The following is a 25,305-nucleotide window of genomic DNA, read 5'->3' on the forward strand; positions in this document are numbered from 1 at the left end:
AACATGGCGATCTCGACCTTGTCATCTTAACCTTATGTAGATCTGGTCCTTGATTTCCTGAAAACCAAATTACACTTACAAACGGCTACACCTTTTACCCTTTCATCATCGAAAATTCCTTTTGTGTTCGATGGGAATTTCCTAAAATTTCATGTGTTTGTTCTTCTTGGTCCCTAGTTGTGTCAATTCCATTTAAAGTTTGGATCAGTAAAAGAAAATGACCGATAGGTGACTATCTTGGATTTTGATAATTCAAGTTTAACTTCGATATTTCTTGAAAAGTACTTGCGAGATATTACTCAAACTTCATGTGTATATTTCCCTTGGTCCCTAGTTGTGTCAATCCAATTTAGATTTTTGATCAGAAAAACGAAATGTCCGACAAGTGGCCATTTGGATTTTGAGAATTAAAGTTTGTTATCGATTTATTCTTGAAAAGAACTGAAGGAGTGTTTCTCAAACTTCACATGTAGGTTCCACTTTTTCTTGCCATCAGAATATTACGAGGAAAAGACATATATCCCCTTAAAGATCATTCTCTCTGGGATCTCGTGTTAGATCCATTAGATAAGATTTATTAGGTACGCCTGTATATTGGCGAATACTTCCTCAAGGTCCGGTTAATGTAGAGACCGAAAATATAGAGAACCGAGTGTTTCAAAGATACTCCCCCTGAATAGAGGAGAACCTCTTAAAAAGCCGTGAAAAAATGTCAAATGTTATGGTGAAACAGACATTGTCGTAGCTGATCGCATCTTTTAAAATTTCAAGGTGTCACAACATGAAATCTATCTTAATAATTAAACTAATTATCGACTTGTTCTGTTGACTGCACACAAACCAGACTTACTGAATAATTAGCTTCATTATCAACTCGTTGAAAATGAGTCGGGTTTACGAGTACCAAAAACCATTCTAAAAGTAGTGCAATGTTAATTAACTCTTCGGGTGTGCTACTTAGAAGGCCATATATCGGGTGTACTACTTAGAAGATCAGATATTAGGTGTACTTCTAAGGCCGCAGATCGGGTATATTCCTTGGAAGGCCAGAGATCGGGTATACTCCTTAGAACGGCCAGAGATCGGGTATACTCCTTAGAACGGCCAGAGAGTGGTTGTATTCCTTAGAAAGGCGGATATGTGGTTTATTCCTTAGAAAGCCGGATATTTGGTGTATTACTTAGAAGGCCAGAGAGCGGTGACAGAGTTCGGGTGTACTACTTAGAAGGCCAGAGATCGGTAAACTACTAAGAGGCCAGAGATCGGGTGTACTACTAAGAAGGCTAGAGATCGGGTGTACTACTTAGAAGGCCAGAGATCGGTATACTACTTAGAAGGCCAGAGAGCGGAGTACTACTTAGAAGGCCAGAGATCGGGTGTACTACTTAGAAGGACAGAGATCGGGTGTACTACTAAGATGGCTAGAGATCGAGTGTACTACTTAGAAGGCCAGAGATCGGGTGTACTACTTAGAAGGCCAGAGATTGGTGTACTCCTTAGAAGGCCAGAGATCGGTATACTACTTAGAACGGCCAGAGAGTGGGTATACTACTAAGAAGGCCAGAGATCGGTTGCACTACTTAGAAAACCAGAGATCGGGTGTACTACTTAGAAGGCCAGAGATCGGGTATACTACTTAGAAGGCCAGAGATCGGGCGTACTACTTAGAAGGCCAGAGATCGGTATACTACTTAGAAGGACAGAGATTGGTGTACTACTTAGAAGGCCAGAGATTGGGTGTACTACTTAGAAGGCCAGAGATCGGGTGTACTACTTAGAAGGCCAGAGATTGGTGTACTACTTAGAAGGCCAGAGATTGGTATACTACTTAGAAGGCCAGAGATTGGTGTACTACTTAGAAGGCCAGAGATTGGTGTACTACTGAGAAGGCCAGAGATCGGTATACTACTTAGAAGGCCAGAGATCGGGTGTACTACTTAGAAGGCCAGAGATCGGTATACTACTTAGAAGGCCAGAGATTGGTGTACTACTTAGAAGGCCAGAGATTGGTGTACTACTTAGAAGGCCAGAGATCGGGTGTACTACTTAGAAGGCCAGAGATCGGTATACTACTTAGAAGGCCAGAGATTGGTGTACTACTTAGAAGGCCAGAGATTGGTGTACTACTTAGAAGGCCAGAGATTGGTATACTACTTAGAAGGCCAGAGATTGTGTATACTACTTAGGACAGAGATTGGTGTACTAATAAGTAGGCTAGAGATCGATATACTCCTTAGAAGGACAGAGATTGGGTGTACTAATAAGAAGACTAGAGATCGGTATACTCCTTAGAAGGCCAGAGAGCGGTTGTATTCCTTAAAAGGCCAGAGATCGGGTGTACTACTTAGAAGCCAGAGATCGGTATACTCCTTAGAAGGCCAGAGATTGAGTGACTACTTCGAAGGCCAGAGATCGGGTGTACTACTTAGAAGGCCAGAGATCGGGTGTACTACTAAAAAGGCCAGCTTTGGTTTGGTTTCGTTTTATTTATCGTCCTATTAAAAGCAGGATCATGTAAGGACCTGCCAGGCTTTGGGGGTGGAGGAAAGCCCGAGTACCCGGAGAAAAACCACCTACACTCAGTACCTGGCAACTGCCCAACGTAGGTTTCGAACTCGCAACCCAGTGGTGGAGGGCTAGTGATAAAGTGTTGGGACACCTTAACCACTCGGCCACCGCGGCCCCTTTAGAAGGCCAGAGATCGGGTGTACTACTTTGAAGGCCAGATATGGGTTGTACTATGTATTTCTCCTATTGGGTCAAACCCAGATAATTACCAAGTTTTTGCCCCACCCTCTTGCCCCCTGGGAATTTTGAATCCCTACCCCATAACGATGCTACAAGACAAATATGAGCGATATCCATGGACTAGTTCCAGAGAAGAAGTTGTTTATATCAATTAAGCCAAATTTATCCTTTTTGGCACCGCCCCTCAAGCAGTCAGCCCCACCATTTGTACGATTTTGTATCCCTACAACATAAGGATGCTACCAGTCAAATATGAGCGATATCCATTGCTTAGTTTCAGAGAAGAAGTCGTTTATATCAATTTAGCCAAATTGATCCCTTTTTGTCCCACCCTCTGGCCGCGGGCCCCGGGGAGTAAGCCCCATTATTTGTACAATTTTTAATCCCTACCCCATAACGATGCTTCCAGACAAATATCAGCGATATATAATGCTCAGTTCCAAAGAAGTCGTTTATATTAATTTAGCCAAATTGACCCTTATTTGCCCAGCCCCTCAGGCCCTATGGGGTCAGCCCCACCATTTGTACAATAATAAAGAAATAACATTTACTTCTCCTATTGGGCCCATCCATCCGGTTCAAGAAAGAATAGTCACCATTGATTCAAAATGTGTTTCGTTTCCCCAAATAATACTTCTGACCAAAATTTGGCATAATCAATTCACTCGTTCATTTCTAGTGACGATTTATAGGACTTACTTCTATTTCCACATGGCATAAGCGTACCGGTCCTCCGGACCAGGTGAGCTAAAACGTAATTATAATCTATATTGAAAATCCTTTTAGAGACTGAGTGACACAGTGTACGTGCTATCGATTTCAAAACGGTAGAGCTGTACAGTTTGACCACCCATCCCGTTTTCAAGAGCATGTAAAGTCTTGTTTCCTTTGTTGGAGAAAAAGCTGCATAGGAAAATGTATTTAAGTTATAAAAAGAAGACAATGCCATTCAACATTTTATTTTAAAATTACACATTTCAAGCAAGGAAAACATTCCTGAACTTATAATTTTCACTTTTAAACCTTTGTGTTTGATATACATACATCTATTTTGTCAGAATTTCCGGTACGCATGAAACTGTCGACTTTCCCGCAATATGTACTTCTTGGACAATCGACAGACAGTATTTAGCTGGGGGTTTTACAAATCAAATCTTGTTTAACAAGATAGCCAGTAGAATTACCACAGTTCGAGCGTCTCTGGGTAGCTAAAGCAGCATGGCGTATAACGGTTCTTTATTACGACAAGGAAATAATGATTAACAAATAACAGTCTGTTGATCATATATTGATGCGGTTCATGACCCACAAGGTAATTATGTACATGTACATATCTAAAAAATACTTTGATGAAAATGATACAAGTTTATTTTCCAAGATGATATAAAAAGATGTAACTATTCCACAAGACATCCGCGGGTAACGATGTCCCCGAAAACAACTGTTAACCAGAGGAATTCAAAATAACGAATGTATTACAAGAGATGCTCGTATATTCCCTCGACTTCCAACATACCACAACGAATGCCTTCAAAGTGAATTAGTCACATATTTTATCATTTTAATTAAATTTGAACGTGTTCAATATCAACACGGGAACTATCTCACGGGTCAATTAAGATATATGGAAGCTTGAAAAACACTTGGATGTCATCAATATAAGTAAAACTCAACAAGAAAAAACGATAACATATGTCTTACGTATTTACACTTGTAAAAAAAAAAAAAAAAAAGTCGTCATGCTGACTACTCGGAAATCATCTTACAACGGAGACAAATATATAACAATGTATAACAATTATATAACAATGTATAACAATTATATAACAATGCATAACAATTCTATAACAATGTATGGCTTTTAAGAGTTGCTGCTTAGAGAGATTTTCTAGCGCCCCATAGAATATATTCTTAGAGGAATTGCTCCATAAAAGCATGGTTAACATAAAAGTGAAATCCAATCCCTATATTTACACTTATGGATGTTGTTTCTATAAGTCTTTGTGATTACGATATTTTTTCTTTGTTAATAAAAAAAATCATATAAAAGTCGGACACAGTGGGAGGAGTCAATTATTAGAACAGCCAATGGTGACCCTTCACAATAAATTGAGACTTTTTTCCGCGGAAAAAAATAGTTCTGTTTTTTATTATGATATTAACATAAATAACAAAAACATTTTGATAGATTATCATATATAATATTGTCAAACATATTATTTTTATACATTTAACAATGGTAAACAAACTTAAATTGTAAATGTAAACAAAGCCATGTGCTTGGCGAAAGTAGTTCCCGTACCCTGTCATATTTTCATACGAAAGTTCAAAGGTCAATGTTTCCATGCAAGAATGGTAAACAAATCGGTCTGGTATTGTTATATAGTGACAAAACTTTGCAAGTGTAAATACAGTGCTATAGAGATAGAGGACAACATGACGTTATATGACCTCCCACATCTATAGTGCTATAGAGGACAACATGACGTTATATGACCACCCACATCTATAGTGCTATAGAGGACAACATGACGTTATATGACCTCCCACATCTATAGTGCTATAGAGGACAAACGACGTTATATGACCTCCCACATCTATAGTGCTATAGAGATAGAGGACAACATGACGTTATATGACCACCCACATCTATAGTACTATAGAGATAGAGGACAACATGACGTTATATGACCACCCACATCTATAGTACTATAGAGGACAACATGACGTTATATGACCACCCACATCTATAGTGCTATAGAGGACAAACGACGTTATATGACCTCCCACATCTATAGTGCTATAGAGATAGAGGACAACATGACGTTATATGACCTCCCACATCTATAGTGCTATAGAGATAGAGGACAACATGACCACCCACATCTATAGTGCTATAGAGATAGAGGACAACATGACGTTATATGACCTCCCACATCTATAGTGCTATAGAGATAGAGGACAACATGACGTTATATGACCACTCATATCTATAGTACTATAGAGATAGAGGACAACATGACGTTATATGACCTCCCACATCTATAGTGCTATAGAGATAGAGGACAACATGACCACCCACATCTATAGTGCTATAGAGATAGAGGACAACATGACGTTATATGACCTCCCACATCTATAGTGCTATAGAGATAGAGGACAACATGACCACCCACATCTATAGTGCTATAGAGATAGAGGACAACATGACGTTATATGACCTCCCACATCTATAGTACTATAGAGATAGAGGACAACATGACCTCCCACATCTATAGTGCTATAGAGATAGAGGACAACATGACGTTATATGACCTCCCACATCTATAGTGCTATAGAGATAGAGGACAACATGACGTTATATGACCACCCACATCTATAGTGCTATAGAGATAGAGGACAACATGACCACCCACATCTATAGTACTATAGAGGTAGAGGACAACATGACGTTATATGACCACTCATATCTATAGTGCTATAGAGATAGAGGACAACATGACGTTATATGACCACCAACTTAGGACAACATGACGTTATAGGACCCATCTAGTGCTATAGAGGACAAACGACGTTATATGACCTCCCAACTAATAGTAACTATAGAGATAGAGGACAACATGACGTTATCGATGACCACCCACTCTATAAGTACTATAGAGATAGAGGACATGACGTTATAATGACCACACCCACATATATAGTACTATAGAGATATGAGGACAACAGGACATTATATGACCTCCCACCATCTATAGTTGCTATAGAGGACAACATGACATTAATAATGACCACTCAGATCTATAGTACTATAGAGAATAGAGGACCAACATGACGTTGTCATGACCTCCACATCTATAGTGCTATAGAGATAGAGGACAAACGACGTTATATGACCTCCCACATCTATAGTACTATAGAGATAGAGGACAACATGACGTTATATGACCACTCACATCTATAGTGCTATAGAGGACAACATGACATTATATGACCACTCATATCTATAGTACTATAGAGATAGAGGACAACATGACGTTATATGACCACTCACATCTATAGTGCTATAGAGATAGAGGACAAACGACGTTATATGACCTCCCACATCTATAGTGCTATAGAGGTAGAGGACAACATGACGTTATATGACCACCCACATATATAGTACTATAGAGATAGAGGACAACATGACATTATATGACCACCCACATCTATAGTGCTATAGAGGACAACATGACGTTATATGACCACCCACATCTATAGTGCTATAGAGGTAGAGGACAACATGACGTTATATGACCTCCCACATCTATAGTACTATAGAGATAGAGGACAACATGACGTTATATGACCACTCACATCTATAGTGCTATAGAGGACAACATGACGTTATATGACCACCCACATCTATAGTGCTATAGAGATAGAGGACAACATGACATTATATGACCTCCCACATCTATAGTACTATAGAGATAGAGGACAACATGACGTTATATGACCACCCACATCTATAGTACTATAGAGATAGAGGACAACATGACGTTATATGACCTCCCACATCTATAGTACTATAGAGATAGAGGACAACATGACGTTATATGACCACCCACATCTATAGTGCTATAGAGGACAACATGACGTTATATGACCACCCACATCTATAGTACTATAGAGATAGAGGACAACATGACGTTATATGACCTCCCACATCTATAGTACTATAGAGATAGAGGACAACATGACGTTATATGACCACTCACATCTATAGTGCTATAGAGGACAACATGACGTTATATGACCTCCCACATCTATAGTGCTATAGAGATAGAGGACAACATGACCACCCACATCTATAGTGCTATAGAGATAGAGGACAACATCACGTTATATGACCACCCACATCTATAGTGCTATAGAGATAGAGGACAACATGACGTTATATGACCACTCACATCTATAGTACTATAGAGATAGAGGACAACATGACGTTATATGACCACTCACATCTATAGTGCTATAGAGATAGAGGACAACATGACGTTATATGACCACCCACATCTATAGTGCTATAGAGATAGAGGACAACATGACGTTATATGACCACTCACATCTATAGTGCTATAGAGATAGAGGACAACATGACGTTATATGACCACTCATATCTATAGTACTATAGAGATAGAGGACAACATGACGTCATATGACCACTCACATCTTTAACGGTGATCCATGGCTTTAAAATAAACGCCAGAACAGGAAGTGATTTATTGTCTATAAAATACTACATTGAATAAAGATAATTGAATTCAGCAACTAAACAAAATAATTGAGTTTTTCAACTTTAACTTGTTACAATGTATGTTAGCAATGATTAAAACATCAAAAATGTATACGATTTGTATATTTAACAAAGAGTACCTAAACAAATTAATAATGGATTGCGAATTGCTGTCAAGACAGCTACACCTGAGTTACTTTTATAAAACTCTTGGCGAAAATACGATCGTGATGTCTACATTCAATTGGAATGGATTGAATTCTATTTCAGTTTCAAATGTACAAAATAATTCAGTGACATCGGAATATGACAATATAAATCAACTGAAGAGATAATACACATTTCTGCCTTGCGCAGCAATGTTATCCTGTGCCACTGTAAATATGCCATTATAATTAAATACCATATATCAAGTCTGAGTATCAAAACGTATCTACCACCTCTAAAACCTTTCCATCATTTTTGCATAGTTCATTTGGTAACAATCGCTTATGTTTTCTGTATTTAGTTTTTCTACATTTACAGTCAAATTCTCCGAATACCTCCTCAAAACGTCAAGCATATTTTTGAGGACAACGATATCTTCAGAACATAACAGTTTCCTGAATATTTAATTAAGAATAGAACAAAAAGTTGTATATAACATTTAACAATTATTTACGTAAGTATATTGAAAGTGTATTGTATTAAATCTATATCTTCCGGTATATCATGCGTTAACTACTTAGGACTCAATACAGCTTTTATACATAGGTAATTATGATTTAATGCAGTAGACAAAGGCAGGTGAGAACACTAACATGTACAATGTAATTCACCATTGAGTACACAAAAAGCTATATAAGTTACTGTCCAGGTAGGGAGGCAACTCACGTCTACCATATATTGTTCCTAGAGTAGACAACACTGTCCTGGCCAAACAAATACACTGGAGATCACAAATGGTATAAAACGGGATACAGAAAATGAACATACACAATTTGTATAGTTAAGTCACAATGTCTGCGTTTTAAGTGCGGGCTATATGTAAATAAATCACGAGCAAAGTAATCATAATACATTATGATTGCAATGTTAATTTGATTGATTACTTTCTAAAAACAAGAGCTGTTGTACAACAGCATCGCTCGTCTCGCAAATATTTGTCAATAAATAATCAACATATATAGAATAAATTTGTAAGACTCAACTCTAATTGACATAATTAAAACAAAAAGAGCTAAACAAAATATCCGATGTCTTCAAAAACGCAAAAACAAATGTCATCATAAAGCTGGGTTTTTTTTCTCTAAAAATCCCTTAAGTTGACTCCGGGATTGAATAGTCCAATCCCAAAGGGGCCTTAATGTCAATTATCAGTACCCTAGTACAAGTATAAAGTGATATGTTAATGCCTTTCAACACTTGCACCAAAAATTTCAAGTATTTGTCTGAGTCCATAACATGTCAAAAAGCAGACCTTTTTCCCAAAAATTTTTTTTAGTTCGACTCCAGGAGAGGATAGTATAACTCAACAGGGAACCTAAAGTCAATAGCATTACCCTAATACAATTATGAGGTGATTTGTTAATGCGTTTCAGCACCAAAAACTTAAAAGTTGGAATACTAACGCCAACGTCGGGGTGACATCATAAGCTTTCCCTCTTCTTCGAAGAGATGAACTAAAAATAATGCTAATTTTGATTAATTACAATGAAAATATTGACAATGGTAATAAAAAATGGAAATAAAGTTTGATGAAAACTGGCTCAAAAATGACATTCTTTCAGCAATAACATTTTTGTCTATAAATATCATGGGTGATGGTGATAACATGAAATATTAAGCAAAAGGTTACTGACAAGCAAACGAAATCGTAATTGTAACTCAAAACGGATAAAACGAGGATAAGATATCACAAAACATAGATGTACACAGAGACCCTTTAAAAAACGTAAGGAAAATATTACCATCAAACCAAATTCCATATTTCAAAATGCTTCGTAGATGTTCTTCTATCATAACGATATCGTTCTGTCATTGTATCTAAGGACGAGCTGACGTTTCAGTATATGTCTTGCTTGGTAATAAACATCCGCGGGTATAAAATATGTCAAACCGTTTATCATTGTATCACTGTTAGAGGATGGCGTGATGTATTTATTTCTCAGTTTCTTGACATATTCAACATCAAAACCATGGGTATTGCAGATGTAATCAGAAAATTATGCAATATGAGCAAACTACTGTGTTGGAAATAAACGCACGGGTACATATATATATATATATATATATTAGTAGATATACCCCCACCAACGAAATAAATGTATTGTTGGAAAGATATAACATGTGTACTAAACTTTTTTTTATTTCAGAGGTGGTCAAATGTAATCTTTGACATTTAGCATAAGAATAGATTTGAACTTTAGCTCACAACACAGATTACATACCTAAATATTTCTACCACTACTGTGATCTTCCTCAATAGTACTAAGGTCACGTGTCCGAAAGATCACGTGACAACAGGAAAATCGCCCTGGCTATTCTCGGTCCTACTGAGCAAAACATAAAATATATTCGTTGATTCTACAACCAACAAAGATGAACCTTAATGACCACAAAAATCGAATTTTGTGTGTAATTTGATGTTTTGAAGTTATTGGGTGAATATGAGTTCACAAGTTTCAAAAGTTCAAAAGTGGTCAAATGTGACCTTTGACTTCTATCCAAGACCAAATATTAAAATAACTTGAAGATGTGATGCTTTGGTGTATATATGAACTAAATCTGTGTTAAGGTTCATGTTGTAAGCGCCATCTTTGACCTTTAACCTTGACAGATGCCCATCGGCATCTTATCAGGTGCATATTTTGATGGTGTGATGCCGTTGATGTGAACTATATGTATATTTGTCTTGGGGTTCAGGAGATGTCGCATACACAAACTTTTTATTTTGAAAGAGGTCAAGTGCGACGTTTTAACCTTTCTCTACGCATACAGCAAATTCACAAGAAGCATTCTTCGCTCAAAACAAGACACAGTTTTCACTTCTATCTAAACTTTGTTTTCCACTTCTCGCGACTTCTGTACTTTTTTTCTGGATAATTGTATTCTATGTTGCACTTACACATGACAACTGGATCCTCTGGTCATGTTAACATCAGGGGACTGTAATTAAACGTCTTCAAACAAAGCTACCATGAGCTTTACCAAGATGGCCGTAACATGCGCCACACTCGTCAAAGAAATCCAGACACAGCCAACAAATATGTTTTTTACATGACAAACACGTCATATGGTTGCATCCGCCGTTCTTTTCTATAGGCATAGCACAGTTTGGACATCTTTTTCGGTTAGCTCTGTTCTCAGAGAACCAGCTTCTCATAGTTTGATCTTCGTTTCCCTCTGCTTTGAACATGGCACATGTGATACCATCATGAAACTGTACATGACAGCTTGTACATAATCTTATGTTGCATTCTGGACAAGAAAACAGCTTTCCAATCTCTGTAATTCGGTACACAACAGAACAGTCAGGCGTTATGCAAAAACGATATTTCTTTTTGTTTTCTTGGACAAATTTACCTACTGACGAATCGGTTAGTTCGGAGATTTTGATGTAACCCATTTTCGAAAGACTGGTGATATCTTGCCACGTAAATAGAGTGTTGCAGTCTTCCATTTCACATTTCAGCGGAAATTCCCTGTGTGTGATGGACGTTTGAACTTGGAGCTGGAGACATTCCTTGCAGTAAGGGTGACCACAACATTCTATACGGTACAAATCTTTTCGCTCCATAGGACAAAAGCATGTGATACATTCCGGATCATCTTCTTCTACTTTAACACCAATAGGACTTAAACTCCCCATCACTTCCCTAATGAGTGTTTTTGCTGCATTGACAGTGCTTTCTGATCCGAACAACATCAACCGATGATTTCTTTGATCCAATCGAACAGAAACAAGACCAGTTTCTTGACACAGTTTGGAGAAATCGGATGTGTATTTCAACAAAAGTGCCTTCAAAACTCCTGGTGGCTTTCCCTCGCCTTTTAAAATCACGATTTCGGAGGTGTCAGAGGATATTTCCAACAGAAACTCATCGATTTTCTGTTTCGCTCTTTGTCGATTTTGTTGGAGCCCGTGGATGGAGACAGACATCACCCTATTGTCTGCAAGGATGAACGTTTCTGTTTGATGCATGATATGCTTCAACTTGTTTCGGCCTTCCCATGTGAATAACGACTTCAACTCAACTGACTCGTCACATTCGATTACTTCTCCTTTTATGATGTCTTGGAAAGATCGCCTTGCTCTGACGAGGGTTTCAACATCATCTGTGTTTATTTCAATAACAACGTTCTCATTTCGGAGTGTTTTCGTTTTCATTCGAACTCCCTCTGTTTCCAGCTCTCTGACGCACAGACTTACAGCATCGCTGCTCTTTTCGTATATTCTCTTCGGGATGTACAAAGAACAATGTAGAACAGCCTTGGCTGACACAGTCTGATCATTCAATACAAATTTGTGGTCCATTTTTTCACATACTATTTGGCCATCTTCGGGCTTATCAAACGTAACAAATGCAGTGAAGTTGATCTCAGTTTCTCGTTGGATTGGTCTCAGCTCTAACGCGTAGGAATTTTGATCGACATAGTTTTCGATTTCTGCACGAAGTCGTCGTTTTATTATGTTAAGAATGTCTTCACTTTCACTGCTGACCTTTTCCCTGATGACAGTAACTCTTGTTATACTGGTGACTGGATCCAAATCCAAACTTTTGGCAAAGCTTTCCCTCAACACATCCTCATTAACCATTTGGCTTAGTCCAGCTACATGGATCTGTCCTTCTGTGGTTAGGTTGGCTGCTTTTGTTTTTGATGGTTTGACCTTGGCCACTGAATTACCAACCAAAATGTGACCTTTCCGAATGGCATTGTCGGCATCTAGCATGCTACTAAATGTGATGAATCCAAACCCCCGTGAACGTCTGCGACACCACTGTATGCGTACTTTGAATTTATCAGATTGTTCACTTATCAATCTAATGCTTGGACGAGCGGAGAGATCAGGATTTCCTCTTGTATCAGAAACTGCTCGTACAGCATCCTCAGTTTTCTGATAAACCACTTGACCCCAAAGAGATGGTGCATTCTTCTTAAAATGGTATTTACTACATTTTGCAATTGTTCCGAACTTGCTGAAATGTTGAAATACGTCATCATATTCCAATTCTTGTGTTTTATTTATAGCACAGTGTATCATCACGACCTTGTACTCATCTGGCATCAACAATGACTTGGTACAGCCCCCTGCTCTTAGGATAGCTCTTACAGATCGGTCAGTCGACTTAACACCAAGTTTTTCCTCCCTTTCCTCACAAAGAAAATTATCTTTGATAGGCTTAAGCACGTTATCTAAAGAACCTTCTAACGTTTCTTGATTTGCAATTTGAGAGAATATCTTCAGTTCGCCGATTTCGCGGTCAGCTTCAACCACAACGATTGATCCGAGACATTTTTCAACCAACGCTTCCTCGAAAGTTCGGAGAGTTGCATATCGAGGTCCTACAACTTCCCTAAAAACTTTTGATCCCACATATGATGTAACAATGGGTATAACTCGTTTTCTTCTGGCTTCTTTAATATCCAGATCCAGTAATCCCTCTTCAATGCCGTCTAACACCATTTCTTTGCTAACTGGTGTTATATTCATTGCAAAGTCCCTTGATGTCTTCATCACCTGATCAAAGACAAGCCACTCCGGCTGGTTTCCCAAAGATATCAAAGATGATGATGGATGAACTTCTACTCTCTGGTCCTTTGTAACGAGAACATACCCTGCCTTTGGATGACCAAGATAGTGGCTGATATTTCCACGAAATATCTTTAGAAGAGGCTTGATAAGCTTGTGGTCTACATTGTCTGGGTCATCAAATCGAAATTGTACTTCTGTTTGCAGTTCTCTTTTCAGCGTTAATAGAACTTCTTTGGCAACTTCTTTGATTCCTTTCATCGCTTTGCCGTTAATTGACTGATCAAAACACCACGGCCCTCTGGCTTTTTCAGGCTGACGGGACCATTCTCTAAACACGTTCAACATAGTCATTAAGTCTCCGTTTTCGTGGCAAAACTTCATCTTTTTTCGATCGGCTTGCTCTTTTTCGTCAGTTGTTCCAGCTCTGAAGAAGACAGGACCACCGCTACAAGCCGCAGATATAACTATCCCCTCGAGACCAGTGCCAATAGACAGTGTATTATGGATGAAAACTCCGAACTTCGGATCAAAAGGCAACTTTGAAATCCATTTGCCAAGATCGGTTATTCTTCTTGCAGATACAGCTCCAAGATTTTCCAACTCGCTTACTGCACTTTCCATATTTTCTTTAGATGGTGACATGACAAAATCGAACTCCAAAGGATCAATATCAAGTTCCATAAGTTTCAACATTGCCTGGCCAAGATTCACTCGTAGTATCTCTGGAACCATGTTCGCTTTCATTGTATCATATTCATCCTCTGTATATAGTCGAAAGCATACCCCAGGTCCAAGTCGTCCCGCACGACCTTTTCGCTGATTAGCTGAGCTTTGTGCCACTGTTGTTACGGCCAATGTGTTCATCTTCCGTTTCGGATCATAACTCATCTCCTTAGCCAAGCCAGTGTCAATAACATACCGAATGCCTGGGATAGTAACTGAGGTCTCAGCACTGTTAGTAGCAAACACGATTTTGCGTTTACCAATAATAGTATCAAACACTTTTCTCTGTTCTTCAGCTTGAAGTTTCCCGTGCAGCTGTAGACAAACAAAATTTCCATCTCTTTCTTCCGTGAAATTCATAAACTTCTCACAACATATTTCCGTCTCTTGTGGAGAGGTAACAAACACAAGGATATCTCCTTCAGGTTGGTTGTAATGAACATCCATAGCTTTCTTGACACATTCATCTATGTAGTTTGAGAACGATTCCTGATCAGAATCGGGCTCTCTCCATATGACCTCTACGGGAAACATCCTTCCAGACACGGACAGTACTGGGCATTTACCAAAATATTGGACAAAGACCTCAGGGTCAATCGTAGCAGATGTGACCACAACACGAAGGTCGGTACGCACGTCAAGGCAGCTTTTGATCATACCGAGTAGCAGATCAGTGTATATACTTCGCTCGTGTGCTTCGTCAATGATGATACAAGAAAATGAAGATAAATTTCTATCCCGAAGACATTCTTTCAATAGAGCATGATCTGTCATAAACAAAACTTTTGTAAATGATGTTTTCTTTTCTTGCATTCCAACCTTATATCCAATAATGTCTCCTACAGATGTGCCCATTTCGCTTGCTACATGTGTAGCAACACTGATGGCGGCGATTTTGCGTGGTTGAGTACAGGCGATCATCCCGTTGTTTGCATGGCCGCTTTGATAGAGATACTGGGCCATCTGTGTGCTCTTTCCGGATCCAGTTTCCCCAATGATCACCGACACCTGATTGTTCTTCACAATATCAAGGATATCCGACCTTCTTGCGTACATCGGTAAGGCTTTATCAAGTCTGTTACATTCCACGCCAAATGCTTTCATGATTTCAATAGCTGGTTTCTGACAAGTAGGAGAGTCTTGTATTTCAATGAATTTGAGATGAACTGATGCAATAAAATTTTGAAATTCAACTTTTTGACGTTGTAGCTCTTTCAGTTTATCTTCAATTGCTTTCTGTTCTTGGTCAATTATGGCGAAATCTTCCAACGACAAAAATTTTGGTTTCGACTGCTGAAGTCGCATTATCTTCTCTGTCAACTCTTCTATCTTGGCTTCATGTGCTGCCAAAGACAACTCTGTCCTTGTCATTATATCTTTTGTGCATTTTTCAAGAAATATGTGATTTTTCTCTTTAGTTGACATTGGCAGACCATGTGCTTCTTCAAACGAATTAAAGCAGCAGATTTTTGTGTCGCATTCATCATTACTTTTTTCCAGTTCCTCCTCAAGGTGTTCAGCATCATATCTACTTGGACACTGCAAAACAACAATTGTGTTCCCAGTAACTTCATCAGTAGTTTGTTCTAAGTAAGTGAATTTCATGCCATTTGGTAGCCTCTGTAAAAGATAGCTAAATATGTCAATATGTTCCTGTATTGTCTCTCCAAATTTCACAAACAGTGTTTTGGTTTTGGATTGTTTGGCTTGAATACCTCTATTAAATGGTATAGTTCCTGATTCTTTTACTCGCCTGCTTTGATTGCTTGTAGTCTCTTGTAGTTTCTCTTGATAGGAGGAAGTCTGGTTCGTCCGTCCTCTTTCATTATATCGTACAGTACCTACAAAGATATGTATCGAATATTAGTGTAAAAACAAAAACAAAAAACCAAACAAACAAGAGGCCTAGAGTGCCTGCATCACTCACCTAAATATTTCAGTAATCATGACAATCTACTTTCATTCAAGTTATATTACAATTATTTTCCTAATTTTTTGCTGCCTCTCCCAACAATTACAATGGTAGAAACCAAATTTGGACCAAATCCCGCTGGGCCAGGTGAGGTAAAAACAAGAGATATCATTACAATAATATTTGAAATTGTGTTGTTTATCTTTTGATATTCAGATATAAACAAGCAGTTCGACTCATCTGTAATGATCTTGTTTATTTTTGGTATTGTCAAATATGCCCTTTACTAATTACTGATAAAAGCTCAAGTATAATATGAAGATCGATACTACAGTACTGCAACAATAGAAGGGATTGCGACAGAATGCAGTAAAATAGAAACAATTGTTTTTTTAATGTGATAAGTGGTTACCTATTTGGTTTCACATAATTGATAATTATCTACCTTTCATTTCAGCAAATTAAAAACCTTACACTGTTAAAGAAGTATATTGAAGGTCTATACTAGGTGAAATTAGCCAACCGCTTTTAATACCACTATGTTCACAATAGACTGTATCGTTCACCTGGATATTTCAGTGATTATGGCAAAACACTCACATTCAAGTTATATAATTACCAATACTTTTCCCCAGTTTGGGATCTACCATTCAGTGACATGCATTACAGTCAACACTTTCATATAACTAACATTTAGCTTTCTGATTCCAAAGAAGATTAAAAGCAAATTAAGTTGAAATATACTCAATACTAATAACTAATTTTGACTTCCTTAATTGGGCCCCCGGGTTTATCTCTAGTATCCCATTTGGGCTCTCTAGCTGCCCCTTCTCAGGCCCCAGGGGGCCCCAAGACCCAACAATCATACAATTTTAATCCCAACCACCTATGGATGCTACCAGTCCAATGATATCCATTTTGTACAATTTTGGACATTTACCTTCACACAGCATAGGGTTGCTACCAGTCCAGTTATATCATTGCTAAGTTACAGAAAAGAAGGCATTTTTAATATGACCAAACTACTCCCTTTTGGTTCCACCGCAATCTTCCTAAGGGTTAGCCCCAGCATTTCTACAATTTCCAATCCCTACCACCTAGGATTGTTACTGGTCAAATAAGTGATATCCATTGCTTAGTTTCAGAGACGTCATTTACATGAATATAGCAAAACTGCCAATTGCACAATTTGGTACAATGTTTAATCCCTACCACCTAGGAATGCTTCAACAGGAATGATATGCATTGCTTAGTTCCAGAAAAGAAGTAATTTAAAACAATATAGCCAAATTTACCCTTTTGGCCCCACCCCTCAGCCCGTGGGGAGTTAGCCCCAGAAATTTCTACATTCAGATCTCATTTTCTACCAATGTCTCATGTCAAATTTAATCAAAATTGGCTCAGTAGTTTTTAGGAAGATTAAAATGTAAAAAATCATAATTAAACAAAATCAACCCTGCTCTACCACTTGACTCCTTGACTCCAGGGCCAAACATTTTACCAATTCAAAAGAGGGCTATTTGATGATTATAACTAAATGTGCATTAATCTCTATTGCTTGTGAATGTAGAGAAGGAGATTTTTAAAGATGATCCCATTTTTTTTTTATCTTTATGGCCCCACCCCTCAGGCCCTTGGGTTTGATACTCCCTACCTACATCTATGTCCAGAAATCGGCCGTCTGTGGTTGTGTTCTTGGACAAGACAATTTACCATTATTGCCCTTGATGGCATGTGACAGGTCTCCAATATGTTGTTCAGTGAAGTAGTCACCAACTACTACAAGGAGACCCCGTCTAACAATGACCTTGGCTGTTCATAAGGCAATAAGCTTAGCAAAGATATAACAAGAGGCCCATGGGGCCTGTATCGTTCACCTGGTTGGATTTGACCAAATGTCAAATTAATGGTCATGTTCAATTCGTTTTATTTGTAAATCTCAAACCATGTTATATATGGTTATAGTGTGGGGATCCAAACTGCTTTAAAAAAATAACAAAGTCCAGATTCTCTAAGGGTCTGAAAGACCTCAGGAATTCTTTTTAGAACATGCATCTATCACTTTGTGATTATGTAAAATCTGTTCCCCTTCCACCAAGGATGCTTCTGACCAAATTGGGTTCAAGTCCATTCATAACTTTATGACAAGTAGGGATTTGAAAGAATTACCTCTATTTCCCCTATTGGGCTCCGCCCCATGGGCCCCTAGGGGGGTCAGAGTCACCATTTATGCAAAATCTGTTCCCCTTCTCCCAAGGATGTTTCTGACTAATTTGGGATCAAATCCATACATAACTTTATGACAAGTAGCGATTTAAAGGAATTACCTTTATTTCCCCTATGGGGCCCCGCCCATTTGGACCATCGGGATCAGAGCCATCATTTATGCAAAATATGTTCCCCTTCCCCAAACAATGCTTCTGACCAAATTGGATTCAAATCCATTCATAACTTTATGACAAGTAGAGATTTGAAGGAAATACCTCTATTTCCCCTATGGGGCCCAGCCCCTTTGGCCCCTTGGGGGTCAGAGTCACCATTTATGCAAAATCTGTTCCCCTTCCACCAAGGATGTTTCCGACTAAATTGGGTTCAAATCCATTCTTAACTTTATGACAAGCAACGATTTAAAGGAATTACCTCTATTTCCCCTATTGGGCTCCGCCCATTTGGCCCCTCGGGGTCAGAGTCACCATTTATGCAAAATCTGTTCCCCTACCCCCAAGGATGTTTCCGATTAAATTAGGTTCAAATCCATTCATAACTTAATGACAAGTAACGATTTAAAGGCATTACCTCTGTTTCCACTATTGGGTCCCACCCCTTTGGCCTCTTGGGGGTCAGTCGTCATATATGCAAAATCTGTTCCCCTTCCCACAAGGATATTTCTGACCATATTGGGTTCAAATCCATTCATAACGTTATGACTAATAGCGATTTAAAGGAATTGCCTCAATTTCCCCTATGGGGCCCCGCCCCTTTGGCCTCCTCGGGGGGTCAGAGTCACCATTTATACAAAATCTGTTCCCCTTCCCCCAAGGATGTTTCTGACCAAATTGTGTTCAAATCCATTCATAACTTTAAGACTAGTAACGATTTAAAGGAATTATCTCTATTCCCCTATGGGGCCCCGCCCATTTGGCCCCTTGGGGGTCAGAGTCACCATTTATGCAAAATCTGTTCCCCTTCTCCCAAGGATGTTTCTGACTAATTTGGGTTCAAATCCATACATAACTTTATGACAAGTAGCGATTTAAAGGAATTACCTTTATTTCCCCTATGGGGCCCCGCCCATTTGGACCATCGGGATCAGAGCCATCATTTATGCAAAATATGTTCCCCTTCCCCAAACAATGCTTCTGACCAAATTGGATTCAAATCCATTCATAACTTTATGACAAGTAGAGATTTGAAGGAAATACCTATATTCCCCCTATGGGGCCCCGCCCCTTTGGCCCCTTGAGGGGTCAGAGTCACCATTTATGCAAAATATGTTCCCCTTCCACCAAGGATGTTTCCGACTAAATTGGGTTCAAATCCATTCATAACTTAATGACAAGCAACAATTTAAAGGAATTACCTCTATTTCCCCTATTGGGCTCCGCCCATTTGGCCCCTCGGGGTCAGAGTCACCATTTATGCAAAATCTGTTCCCCTACCCCCAAGGATGTTTCCGATTAAATTAGGTTCAAATCCATTCATAACTTAATGACAAGTAACGATTTAAAGGCATTACCTCTGTTTCCACTATTGGGTCCCACCCCTTTGGCCTCTTGGGGGTCAGTCGCCATATATGCAAAATCTGTTCCCCTTCTCCCAAGGATATTTCTGACCATATTGGGTTCAAATCCATTCATAACGTTATGACTAATAGCGATTTAAAGGAATTGCCTCAATTTCCCCTATAGGGCCCCGCCCCTTTGGCCCCTCGGGGGTCAGAGTCACCATTTATGCAAAATCTGTTCCCCTTCCCCCAAGGATGCTTCTGACTAAATTGGGTTCAAATCCATTCATAACTTTAAGACTAGTAACGATTTAAAGGAATTACCTCTATTCCCCTATGGGGCCCCACCCCTTTGGCTCCTTGGGGGTCAGAGTCACCATTTATGCAAAATCTGTTCCCCTTCCCCCAAGGATGTTTCTGACTAAATTAGGTTCAAATCCATTCATAACTTTATAACTAGTAACGATTTAAAGGAATTACCTCTATTCCCCTATGGGGCCCCGCTCATTTGGCCCCTTGGGGTCAGAGTCACCATTTATGCAAAATCTGTTTCCCTTCCCCCAAGGATGTTTCTGACTAAATTAGGTTCAAATCCATTCATAACTTTATGACTAGTAGCGATTTAAAGGAATTGCCTCAATTTCCCCTATAGGGCCCCGCCTCTTTGGCCCCTCGGGGGTCAGAGTCACCATTTATGCAAAATCTGTTCCCCTTCCCCCAAGGATGCTTCTGACTAAATTGGGTCCAAATCCATTCATAACTTTATGACTAGTAGCGATTTAAAAAGAATTGCCTCAATATCACCTATGGGGCCCCGCCCCTCTGGCCCTTTGGGGGTCAAAGTCACCACTGATGCAAATCTGATCCCCTTCTGCCAAGAATGTTTCTGACCAAATTTGGTCAAAATCCAATAAGCACTTTTTGACTAGTAGCGATTTGAAGCAAATGTTGACGGACAGACGGACGGACGACAGACGCCGCACCATGACATAAGCTCACCGGACCTTCTGTCCAGGTGAGCAAAAAAAACCTGGGGACACATTCCCATAAATTTCATAGATTCAGACCTCCATGCTCTTGTTTGGTTAAAATTGGCCAAGTAGTTTTGAAGAAGAAGATTAAAATGTAAAAAAGTTGACAGACGACAGACATTGGACGACAGAAGACAGCTAGATGCTGCGGAATGTGTCATAAGCTTATATTACTTGGCCCTTTGGGCCAGGTTAACTGAAAACATAGGACATTATTATTGTTTTCTTTTCTTTGCTATGTATGTTCAAACTTACGAGGATGAACTTGTCCAGATGAAGGAACGTTTTCCTCATTCATTTCTTTGTTATATTCCTGGTCAGATTCTTTCTGATCTCTATATGCTGAGTATAAGAAACAAAAAATTATTAGCAGAAAAACAAAATAAAATATGCATCTATTTTTCTAACGAAATTTTTTTGTGTAAACAAAACAAGAATTGTGTAAGCATGGCCAATTAATAGCCCATACTCAGCCATTCACACGTACATTTTTTATGCAATCCCCCTCCCATCTTAAAACATTTGGTAATCATGATATACAGGGGCAAAACTAAAAAAAATATCAATTAAGGAACAGAATATCATCTGGAAATTTTTCTGTGCCATATAGAAATTTGCTGAAACATAACTAATGAATACCAGGACAAAGAATTTAGAAGGGTACAACTGCTGTAAAAAGGGTCAGAATCCAAACCAATACTAAGCACCATACACAACAGGTCATATCACTCAAAAGAAAGGTCTGATACAAATCTAATTACAAAATAAGCAAAAAGCAAATACATAGCTGGACAATTAGTTTTCAACCAAGGGGACATAGGGGTCAGATGTCATTTACATGGACTAATCTATCATTAGTCAAGGTACATGTACTACTTAATAAAGTTTGAAACAGAGGCCCAGAGGGTCTGCATCATGGCAAAACAGTTTCAAGTGATATTTCAAATATTATCTTATTTAGGACCATGAAATACAGTCAGCACCTTCCTTCTACTGTCAGTTAGCTTCCTGGCTCCATAGGTGATTCAAAGCTAATTTAGTGGAAAAGCACTCAACATTAAGAACAGGGCTCAAAGTGGATATTTTTACCAGGTGGTCTATTTGGCTACCAAGCCATAAAATCTAGGCACCAATTGGAAACGTTAGTCGCCTGGCCTTCCTGTAGTTGTCTTAAATTTTTGAAAAAAAAAATTCTTTAGATCAGTATAACATCTCTCTGTAACTTTTTCGATTATGAACGTCATTTTAACATTGACTGCAACCTTTGAAAGATTAACCAAATTGCAAATTTTCAGGGTTTTTTTAGTGGCCATGCAGGCACCTTATAGGTCAATAACTGGTCGCCAATGGTGAATTTAAGGTGCCATGGCCACTAAAATAGGCGCCACTTTGAGCCCTGTTAAGAACCCGTTTTGATTTCCTCTATTGGGCCCACCCCACTGCCTCTCGGAGGTAATAGACTTTAAATAGTTTAACAAGGTAGCACTGAACAATACTAATCCCTAAATTGATTCATTGTCCAGGTTTTGCTGACATTTTAGCAATGGTAACAGTAATGTCTGAACTTTGGCCTTTTGATAGAAAAACAGTTATTTACAAACTTCCAATAAGACAACATGTTTGTGAAGTTTGAGTTTGATTGGTTCACTTGAACTTGCTTCATTGCATGGAAAAAGCTGTTGAAACAGAGGGAGCTGTCTAAGGGAACACAAGTTATTGAGCAGACACAAATTTTCATTTTCTATAAAAAAATAGTAACACAGAGTTGTTTACCTTTGATATGAAAAAGCAATCCTAAGCAAACAGTGTCTGTAAAAAACAGGATTTCCTAATTTCTACATTCCATGGAAACTTTAGTTATACTAGGGCAGAGACAAACTTTCTACCTATACTAAGAGTGAACTTCGACCTTTTGACCCAAAAAGAACCCTAAAACAAGCACTCCAATATTAAAGCAGTGTGGGAAGTTTGAGTGAGATTTGTCCTTTTGATATTGAATTATTGACCTGAAACCAATTTTCTATTTACAGTAACAGTGACCTTGACCTTTTGCCTTTAAAGAAATCTCAAGTAGCAGTCCCAGGCATTGACTAACTGCTAGGTAAATAATTTATAAGAGCTTATAGGCACTTGAGTTTATATATTATCATTCATGTCATTCTGTGACACATAATTACTTGTTTATAATCACCTTTTTTAGAATGGTTGGATTCTGTAGCCAGTTGTCTCCCTGTGCTCCTTCGTAACACTTGTGTTGGTACCATTCTAATAGATCCTCTACCATGTAATGGACCCACAACTCTTGGTAAATTATGTCGCTGATCAGACATGTCTCTATCGGCTGCTTTGTTTTGGCTAAAGATGAGATAATGCTCCTCTCACCTCGATAAAACCAACTTGCTTCAGTCCTTGTTCCATGACAGGCATTTTCTTTTTATGAGACAGCCATCTGAAATAAAATACAAATTCAACATGATGTAGCTTGTTAGTAGTAAGATCATTCAAAGCACAGCATCCTCAAATAGTGTTGGGAATCGGTTAAGATGTCAACATGGATGATCGGATATAATCAGTTTACCAAACAATTTCCAATTACTGATATCAGTTAGTCTACCATTACATAATCCTTAAAAAAATATTACTTTTTTTTTCATTTATTCTTATCCCGGAGTAGTATGGTAAAGTAAAGCCCATGGTAAAGTGAACCACGGTTCGGTTCACTTTACCATTATGGTGAAATGAACTAGTCTCCCCCATGGTAAAGTGAAGCATTACACTATTTTCTTACTAATTCACTTTTTTTCACCAAATCTTTTTCAAATTACATTATATAATTCCTCTAAACACATTAACACACGCAAAATGTCTTGGGGTCAGGAAATTTAAGGTGAGGCGGGGCGCTTCACTTTACCATCAGAGGAATGAAACAAGGTAATCTAAAAGGATTTGGTGAAAAAAAGTTAATTGGTAAGAAAATAGTGAAATGCTTCCCTTTACCATGGCCATGGTAAAGTGAAGTGCCCTGCCCCACCCTATTTTTTTTATTTTATCAGATGTAGAGAAATAACTAAGCTAATTGATAAAAAAAATGTGTAAAGAAAAGTCAATTAAAAACAAACAAGATAATTCAACGAATTACAGTCCCCCACCGGGTTGTTATCTCGAGATCCAATAGCAATGAGTGTGAATCTCGAGATACAATAAGGTCATGTATTTTCTTCAATGTATTGAAAGGTGAAGATGTAGTTTACAGAGACCCGCTTCTATACAGGAACCATCCCATTCTCACTAAATACATGTACACTGTAGGTATACTCTATAAATGATCTCTATATAAAGGACACAAGTCTATGAAGGACACCTTTAGTTTTTCTATTGGGTATCCTTTATAGACAGGTTTTACTGCAATAGACATGAAATTGTAATAATAATAACAAGATGTTGTTTGTTATGCTTACATTGAATTCAACAGTACTGTATATTGATTAAATGGTGATCTGAGAAGAACACAGGTTTGTTTGTCACTGGGAATAATTTGGATGAGAAGACCAAGTCAAGAATTCCTCCAAGGCAATGGGTAGGCGTGGTCAGTAGTTGGTGAAGTTTACAAGATTTTTGAAGGCTGTCCATCTTTGCGAAGTCCATGTTGAAATCTCCAACAACAAGAATGTTTGTACACTTATGTAACTTTGCTTGTGTTGTGCATAGCTTGAATAACTGTAATATAGCTGAATTTAAATGGTTATAAGATGTGTTAGGAGGTATATATATGCATCCAAGCAGCAAATTGCCAGTGATGATTCCAACTGCTTCTATTTGTGGTATGTTGATTTCCAATATGGTTTGGATGGGAATTGCAGAGTAGATGACACAGTTTTGGTACGCGACACACCGCCTTCCCACAGGGAACTATACTACCAAGCATAAAGTTCTAATCCTTAATAGTGTAGGAGATAGAACCTGGACAAATTTTTCTTTCTTTAATGTAGGTCAGAGGACAAAATATAGGTCACAGTGACCCGGTTTTGGTACGCGACACACCGCCTTCCCACGGGGAACCATACTACCAAGTATTAAGTTCTAGTGCTTTATAGTGTAGGAGATAGAGCCCGGACAAGCTTTTTCTTTAATGTAGGTCAGAGGTCAAAA

General features: G+C 38.5%; 1 protein-coding gene across 7 annotated transcripts; it reads right to left on the reverse strand.

Annotated features, from left to right (window-relative positions):
- Window positions 1-3,691: 3,691 nt before the first annotated feature.
- Window positions 3,692-23,599, reverse strand: LOC117332984 (ATP-dependent RNA helicase DEAH12, chloroplastic-like). 7 transcript variants are annotated; one of them, XM_033892085.1, is made up of 7 exons: window positions 23,348-23,599; window positions 21,412-21,498; window positions 7,801-16,330; window positions 7,355-7,550; window positions 5,824-5,969; window positions 5,626-5,781; window positions 3,692-5,583 (listed from the first exon to the last, which is right to left on the reverse strand). In XM_033892085.1, exons 1-3 carry the CDS (start codon window positions 23,484-23,486, stop codon window positions 11,193-11,195), a joined length of 5,364 nt encoding a protein of 1,787 aa, XP_033747976.1. In that variant the 5' UTR covers window positions 23,487-23,599; the 3' UTR covers window positions 3,692-5,583; window positions 5,626-5,781; window positions 5,824-5,969; window positions 7,355-7,550; window positions 7,801-11,192. The 7 variants fall into 7 exon arrangements, with proteins under 7 accessions (XP_033747976.1, XP_033747974.1, XP_033747973.1 ...); XM_033892083.1 differs by having other exon boundaries at window positions 7,355-7,452; window positions 7,645-16,330; XM_033892082.1 differs by having other exon boundaries at window positions 7,645-16,330.
- Between the last annotated feature and the right edge of the window lie 1,706 nt (window positions 23,600-25,305).

This window comes from Pecten maximus, chromosome 8 (genome assembly GCF_902652985.1).
Source record: "Pecten maximus chromosome 8, xPecMax1.1, whole genome shotgun sequence".
In the NCBI taxonomy this organism is placed as follows: Eukaryota; Metazoa; Mollusca; class Bivalvia; order Pectinida; family Pectinidae; genus Pecten; species Pecten maximus.

Coding starts and splice junctions, on each gene's coding strand:
- LOC117332984 (XM_033892085.1), bottom strand. CDS start 23,486: ATGTCTGATCAGCGACATAATTTACCAAGAGTTGTGGGTCCATTACAT. Junction 21,499..23,347: donor ATCCAACCATTCTAAAAAAG/GTGATTATAAAC, acceptor TCTTATACTCAG/CATATAGAGATCAGAAAGAA. Junction 16,331..21,411: donor ATCTGGACAAGTTCATCCTC/GTAAGTTTGAAC, acceptor ATATCTTTGTAG/GTACTGTACGATATAATGAA.